General features: G+C 43.8%; 1 protein-coding gene across 1 annotated transcript; it reads right to left on the bottom strand.

Moving 5' to 3' along the window:
• Nucleotides 1-3,493: 3,493 nt before the first annotated feature.
• Nucleotides 3,494-7,815, bottom strand: Cetn2 (centrin, EF-hand protein, 2). The gene is made up of 5 exons (XM_013025991.1): nucleotides 7,732-7,815; nucleotides 6,453-6,611; nucleotides 6,023-6,151; nucleotides 4,508-4,645; nucleotides 3,494-4,076 (listed from the first exon to the last, which is right to left on the bottom strand). The coding sequence occupies exons 1-5, from the start codon at nucleotides 7,732-7,734 to the stop codon at nucleotides 3,987-3,989; spliced, it is 519 nt and encodes a 172-aa protein (XP_012881445.1). The 5' UTR covers nucleotides 7,735-7,815; the 3' UTR covers nucleotides 3,494-3,986.
• Nucleotides 7,816-8,004: the final 189 nt, after the last annotated feature.

Below are 8,004 nucleotides of genomic sequence, written 5' to 3'. Positions count from 1 at the left end.
TTATTGTTGGTCGTGGGGCCTGAACTCTGGGCCTGGGCACTGTCCCTCAGCTCTTCAGCTCAAGGCTAGCGCTCTACCACTTGAGCCACAGCGCCACTTCTGCCTTTTTTTGCTTATGTGGTGCTGAGGAACGGAACCCAGGGCCTCGTGCATGCAAGGCAAGCACTCTACCACTGAGCCACCTTCCCAGCCCCAAGACTATCATTCTTGCTAGGCTGTGACCTCTGGTCAGTCCTCCCAAACCAACCATTCCCACCACTCTCCCTAACTCTTATCTGATCCAACCCCAGATCAACTGACCTTTGCTCTCTTGAGACCAATCCCCACACCTATTTCCTTGAGCTAGCCCCATATGAACTGCCCTTGGCTTTCTTTTCTTCCTCCTCCCCATGACCTCCCTTCATTGCTCTGTTCTGTCCTGCATGAACTGATCTGTCTCCCATCACCGTCTAATCCCTTCCTAGTCCATGTTTCCCTCTCCCTTCTCTTCCTCCACATTCCCACTTGCTTCTGTAGATGCAGCAGCACATACACTGATCCTGATGGCTGCTCCTCCCCCCATTCTCACTACATCTCTCTAGTACAGCCATGCAGGAATGGGCCTTATGTCTGCCACTGCATCCCATCTATCCTTTCTCTCTTAACATTCTCTACATAAGCTGACTTCAGCTCCTTCTCTATCAATACACTCCACTCCCGTACAGGGATCTTTTCTGCCTCCCCATAAGTTGACACCACTTCCTCTTTCTCTCCACCTTTCAGATCCTTTTACAAGTCTCTGGCCCCACCCCATCTCAGCTGACTCACGCTCTCTCTGTCCCTATTTTTCTCCCCTGAGCAACTGCAGACCTCGCAGAACAGCTGCTTGGCTGAACATGGTGAATGCCTTATGCTTGTTATTATTTTTAGGGATAATGTTACTTGAAATCCTCCTACCTCCCTCGAGAGATTCCAGAGAGACTTTATTTTGTGTGTGGGAACACTAAGGAGGACAGAAGAATGTTTTCGTTTGATAATTAGCTTCACTTAGCCATTCCACAATGTGGATATTATTCAATAATTATGTTGTATAAAATAAATGCACAATACGTCTACATGTTCATTAAATACAGAAATTAATTTTTAGTAAAATGTTCCTAGAAGGCCAGGCATCAAGTCATGCCTGTAATCCTGGCTACTGAGGATGCTGAGATCTGAAGATTGTGGTTCAAAGCCAGCTCAGGCAGGAAAACGCCCTAAGACTCTTATCTCCAATTAACCACCAAGAAGTCAGATGTGGAGCTGTGGCTCAAGTGATAGAGTGCTACCCTTGAGCACCAAAGCTCAGGAACAGCACCCAGGCCCTGGGTCCAAACCTCAGGACTGCACAAATACTGTCCTTCACTTCTTTCCAAAGTCTTACAGCATATCACAGGATTCTTTTTTTTTTTAAAGCAATATGACAAAGTCATATCCTCCCAAGAAATGCTGCCAACTGGCCTTGGAGACAATAATCACAAAAGTTTCATTTCACAATAAAGCTCATATGGTAACCCTAACAGGTATGGCTCAAGAGGTGCTGCCTAGACAGCACCAGACTCACCAAGAAAATGTAAATGAAAATGTTAGGGGGCTGGGAAGGTGGCTCAGTGGTAGAGCGCTTGCTTCGCATGCATGAGACCCTGGGTTCGATTCCTCAGCACCACATAAGCAGAAAAGCCAGAAGTGGCACTGTGGCTCAAGTGGTGGAGTGCTAGACTTGACCTGAAGAGCTGAGGGACAGTGTTGAGGCCCAGAGTTGAGACCCCACAACCAAAAACAAAAACAAAAAAAAAGTTGGGAGGCGGGTGCCAGTGGCTCATGCTTATAAGCCAACCCAATTCAAACAGAAAAGTCTGTGGGACTCTTATCTCCAGTTAAGCAGCAAAAAGCTGAAGTGTAACTTAGTGGCTCATGCTTATAAGCCAACCCAATTCAAACAGAAAAGTCTGTGGGACTCTTATCTCCAGTTAAGCAGCAAAAAGCTGAAGTGTAACTTGGGCTCAAGTGGTAGAGTATTAGCCCCGAACAAGACAGTTAAGAGAAGCTGGGGTGCTGATGGCCCATGTTTGTAATACCACTGGAGATACTGGTTCAAAGCCAGCTTGGTTAGGAAAAAGTTCGTGAGGCTCTAATCTCCAATTAATCACTCAAAAAAGCTGCAAGTGGAGCTGTGGCTCAAGTGGTAGAGCACTAATGTTGAGGGGAAAAAAACTTAGGGACAGAGCCTAGGCCAATATATGTAATTGCTCATTTAAAATGTTTTATATATAGACACACATAGACACACACACACACACACACACACACACACACAATTGTTCCTCTGAAATTTGTATTTATCTAGCTGTTCTTTTTCTTAGCTAAATCAAGCAGCTCTATCCTGTGAGGACTTGGATGCCCTTAAAAGTTTGAAACCTGATTTGGTCCCTCTTCGTATATGGATGAACGCATATTGCATTGTTCATTTTCTATTCCTCCTTGATTTCCTTGCTGCCCACTCTCACCTGAAGCACACTTGAATGCCACTTAGCTGGGCTTCTCTTACAGATAATATTGTGCGGGGCAGGAGGGCGGCTGGACAATGTCCCTTTCTTTTCCAATATACCAAATTTATGATACTATAAGTGAATAAACTGATGGCTGCCTGAATCCTACCCACTATTAGTCTTTACATTTTGCCACTACTTTGACTATATCAGTTAGGTTTAGGTGGAATGCAAATTCTAGTTTTACAAACCTACAAGTGCCCAAAGCAAGAATTACTTCATGCCAAGAGAATGGCAAAAGATTATTTCTTTTTTTGTATATGCTATTTTAAATCTACCAGGATGCCCTTGACATAACTATTTAGATGAGGGCTGCGAATATGGCTTGGTAGATAGCTTGCCTACCATGCATGAAGCCATGGGTTCGATTCCTTAGTACAACACAAGCAGAAAAAGCCAGAAGTGGTGCTGTGGCTCAAATGGTAGAGTGCTAGCCTTGAGCAAAAGAAGCTCAGGGACAGTGCCCAGTTCAAGCCCCAGGACTGGCAAAAACAAAAACAAAAACAAGTATTTAGATGAATTCAAAGTCAAAGATAAAAGAAAATTCAGCCTTAAAAGCCAGTTGCTGGTGGCTCTTGCCTAAGCCTCGTTACTCAGGAGGTTGAGATCTCAACTATTAAGAAGATGAATTCAAAGTCAAAGCTAAAAAGACTTGGCCTTAAAAGACAGGAGCCAGTGGCTCACACCTGTAATCCTTGCTACTCAGGAGGCTGAGATTTGAGCCCAGTTTAAAGCCATCCCAGGAAGAAAACACTCTGAGACTCTCATCTCCAAGTTACCAGCAAAAAGCTGGAAGTGAATCTCTGGTTCATGGATAAAACATCAGTCTTAAGCAAAAAAACTAAGAGACAACACCATGGTCCTAAGTACAAGCCCCAGTACTGGCACAAAAACAAACAGAAGAAGAATACTCAGCCTTCGATAACTAAAGCTTAAACTACAGAAGTTTTTATTTTTAAGACAGGATAAATAACATCAACACACCCAAATACCAAAGCAAGAATTCACGCTATTTTATAAAAGACAAAACTGCAGTCAGGTATCAATTAAAAACCAGAACCACTGCGAAATGACCACTGTTTGGGGTGACACTGTCTATGTGCTTGTCTCAGGTATGCTGTGGCTGCATCCGTGTGGAAAGGCATGACAAGAGTGAAGCAATGCAGGTGAAATGGCAAGTGGTCAAACTTCGAGACCCTTTTCTCCACTTGAATGTGCTTGCTTTCTGCTTTTAAAAATCAGCAGGTCATTTTACAAAGAACCTTAATATCAAAGAATACTTTCAAAAGGCTAAAAGACATTTAAGGTCATAGCTAAAGTTGTACAGTGAAGTCTGGAGCGGGGAGATTAGGTTGTCAAAAGCCAGATTTCACACAATGGCAGGCACACGTGCTTGTGATAGAAAAGAAGACACTGATCTTAATAGAGGCTGGTCTTTTTCATAATACGTAGGAATTCTTGCTCATTGACCTCTCCGTCTCCATCCCGGTCAGCTTCATCAATCATTTCCTGGATGACAGTAAGGATTAAGCTTAGATTAATTCACAAACTAAACTAAAAGATGATTATGGAATAGGCATCTAAAAATGCTACGTGGAGAGATGATTATAGTTCACCAAATGTGGATCTGCCACCTTTTATAATAACTCACTTCCAGAAAAATTAGTGTAAACCATGTCATACAGATCAATTTGAAGCAAGCCCCCAAATCACTTTAACAGGAGGGATTTCTGAAACCTCAAATAAGTTCATTTGCAAATTTATGCATTTTTCTGGAAGCAGGGCTTAGGTTTGTGTGTCTTACAAAGCAGAATTAAGTTGTCAGCTGAAGGACAAGTGGACTGTAGCTTTCCTTCAAAGAGACACTGTCAGTTCAGAAAGTGTAATTCACAAAAGCTCAAAGGCAAGAATTCTGAGCTGTACATCAAGGCATTACAGACCTGCAGCTCCTCATCAGTCAGGTTTTCACCCAACTCCTTGGCCACCCGCTTCAGATTTTTGAAAGATATCTTCCCAGTTTCATCGTCATCAAACAACTTGAAAGCTTTCAGGATTTCTTCTTTAGTATCTTTCTCAGACTTGAACAAGTGAAACACAAAAATCCTGAGTAGTGAACAGCAGTTACTCATGGCCTACAGTGGCTCCTCCCACTCCAACCCCTCCATCCTCTCATTGTCAACGGGTAGCTCAGGTGTAGACTGGGACAAATGTTCAGAAGCCTGGTAAGTCAGGTTGTCCACTCCATGCTAACATTTTCTCCCTCTCTACTGACTGTCCCTATCCAGGAGGAACAGGTATGTGCTTGATGCATAAGCATCCAGTGTTTAGAAATAGGAATGAGGGCTCATTTTTTTTTGGGGGGGGGTGTGGACCAAAGTACCATGGGGGAAAGGCAGGCCTCTTGCAACTACTGCATCATGGCAAACCAGGGTTTTGCTTTTCAGTGTGCAGCATTAGATATCACTAAGTATTATTAGGTATTACTAGGTGTGTCCACTAGCTGCCTCTCTATGTCTTTCTCTTATTCAGAAATTTCCTGAGTTCTGAAGCCAAGAAGAGACATGCAGAAGAATTACTTTCTTGGATGTACTCCCTATCATATCCCCAGTCCTCTATGAGCACACAGTCTCAGTGATGGCCGTCATGATATAGGTCACAGGAGAGCAAATATCATCCACGGTAGAATAGGAGGTCAAAGTCAAAATTATGCAAACCCAGCGGTTAATCAGGAACTATGGGCACAGAAATGGAGGGACAAAGGGTGAACAAATGCAGCAGTGGTACTCACTGGAAAATGACAATTTGTGGGTAAGGGTGGGAGGGAAAAAACTGGGAGACAGTGAGGGAAGGGGTGACATTGTCCAAAAAGAAATGTACTCATGACCTGACATGTAACTGTAACCCCTCTATGTATCACCTTTACAATAACAATCAAAAAAGAAAAAATGAAGGGCTCTGTCTAAAAGACTATATAAAACAAAAGATAGTAGAATTTTTTTATAATATAGAAAAGTAGGCAGAGTTATAATTGGGGAAAAACACATTTAAGTGGATGAAGCTGGGATCCTGTTTGAGCAGAGAGGAAGCAGGGAGGGAACAGAGCAGGTGTTTTCCTTTTTTGTGTATATACCAGTACTGGGGATTAAATTTAGGGCCTCCAGCTTTCCCTTCACTTTTTACTTCTGGCTGGAACTCTATCACTTGAACCACAACTTCCACTTCCAGCTTTTTACTAGGTAACTGGAGATCAGAGTCTCACCAACTATTCTGTCCACATTGGCTTCACACTGTGATCCTCAGATCTCAGCCTCCTAAGTAGCTAGGATTACCAGTTACCAGTGCCTGGCTTACTTATTCAATTGCAGAGAACTGCTGTGAGCAATTCTGAGTTCTATACTGCGGCATTACAGCTTGCAGCTCATCAGTCACATCTGTGCCTCACTTTGCTAACTTACCATTTTCTGAGTCATCACAGTCAAGAAGTCACTGAAGTTCATTTTTCCTGTCCCTTCTTTATCAATTTCACTTATCATTTTCTTGATTTCTTCTTTCTTGGGCTCAAAACCAAGGGCCCTCATTGCCACCTACAATGAAAACATATCCCTCTGATAAGTACATGTAATTCAAGTAGGAGTAAAACTGACCATGGAGGATATAAACCCAGAATCTGATAAAATGATAAAAACAGGTGGGGAATGCCCTAACACTGATCGAATTTGGTGCTTGTAATCCAGTTTAATACTCTGAGGTTAGTAAAGACAGGAGAACAGCACAGTACATGTCCCATGGTTACTTTCTACAGGGAGGAGAGTGAGAACAGTGCAGGAAGACAAGGAGAAGACAGAGGAAAGGAAAGGCAGTAGAGTAGGAATGTGTATAGCTTGCCTTTAGTTCTTTCACATCAATGGTACCAGTTCCATCAGCATCAAAGAGATCGAAGGCTTCCCGGATTTCCTGTTTTTGCTCTTCAGTAAGCTCTGGTTTGGGACTCATCCTTTTACGCTGGGCACTTGATGTCACGTTTGTCTTCTTAAAATTGGAAGCCTTTTGACATAATACAAACATATGAGGAGAAAATAACCTAATATAGTCCTTATTTATTTATTTACCCAGTCCTGGGGCTTGAATTCTAGGCGTGGGCACTGTCCCTGAGCTTCTTTTGCTCAAGGCTAGCATTCTACCGGTTGAGCTCCAATGCCACTTCTGGCCTTTTCTGTTTATGTGGTAGTGAGGAATCGAACCAGGGCATCATGCATGCAAAGGCAAGCACTCTACTACTAAGCCACACTCCCAGCCCCTAGTCCATATTTTATGACAGTTAACAACATCCATATGTATTTTTAAAAGAATGCTTACTGACTAATTTCAAATGTTTGCTAAACAAGAGGGATAGCAGGTTTTACAATGAGTCCACAAATCTCGATTTCTCTGGATTTTTTAAATTATTGTTTTCAGAAACAAGGGGATCCCTTACTGTTTTTGAAAAACATCCCGAAGGAGAGCTAGCCACGGGACCAATTGTAGATAACTAACTGGAGAGAACAACTCTTCTTGAATATGGGGGTTCTAGTTCTGGAAAAGTCCTTGCAATGCCCACTCCGTGTTCTATTTACCATAAAGAAATCTGACTTTCCAATTACTTTAAAACTTGGCCAAAAGCTACTGACAGGTAAGTCAGCATCAAGGAATAAAATCCAATCTGGTTAGTGCCCTCAAGTCTTCTCCATTAAGTTTAAAGCATCTCGTAAGTGACCGTATGTAAATTGCAAAGTACACTTAACCACAGAACATTAAAAAAAAAAAAAAACTCCCTCTCAGCTCTGTACGAAAACTTAAGGCAGAGGGAGGCAGCCCAGAGGCCAGGATCTCAGTGGGATCCCGGCCTAAGGGGAACTTAAGTCTTCTGCGAGGGGGTTGGGTAGGCCAGGAGAGTCCGAGGGGCCGCTGGGGGATAGACTGTGGGTATACGGAAGACAGTGGCTAAGTGTAGGCCCACCAGAGTGTTTGGCGTTTGTAGTTTCTACCCTCCCCTTCCGGGATAGAGCCCAAAGGAAGGTCTGGCAAGCCAAAGCCGATAAAGACGCAGGGAAAGAAGCATGACTGCATTGGAGCCTCTAGAGCTCAGGATCGCCGCGCAGAGAGCAAGAGGGAACCCAGCACTCACCATGGCCGAAGGAATCTGCAGCCGGTTGTTACGGCAACCGCGTACACGCTGACTGGCGCTTTTCCCACTGCCCCGCGCGCGTGCGGCCCCGCTGCCATTGGTTTAAGACAGAAGTGGGTGGTGCTAACCTTGCAAAGCCGGATCGCGGGGGCAGAGGGCGGTGCGGTGACGACCGAGACCTGCCTTTATTGGACGAGGTCACGATAAAAACATTGATTGGTTAAACCGGCTCCGAACTTGGCCAATCCCCTTGCTGGAGAAAGCTCGGCTGAT

The sequence above is a fragment of the Dipodomys ordii genome, unplaced genomic scaffold (assembly GCF_000151885.1).
Source record: "Dipodomys ordii isolate 6190 unplaced genomic scaffold, Dord_2.0 Scaffold89, whole genome shotgun sequence".
In the NCBI taxonomy this organism is placed as follows: Eukaryota; Metazoa; Chordata; class Mammalia; order Rodentia; family Heteromyidae; genus Dipodomys; species Dipodomys ordii.
Note: the sequence above shows the minus strand (reverse complement) of the source record. Positions and strands in the feature narration are given on the sequence as shown.

Coding starts and splice junctions, on each gene's coding strand:
- Cetn2 (XM_013025991.1), bottom strand. Junction 6,152..6,452: donor TTGATGTGAAAGAACTAAAG/GCAAGCTATACA, acceptor TTTTCATTGTAG/GTGGCAATGAGGGCCCTTGG. Junction 4,646..6,022: donor CTGTGATGACTCAGAAAATG/GTAAGTTAGCAA, acceptor CACTTGTTCAAG/TCTGAGAAAGATACTAAAGA.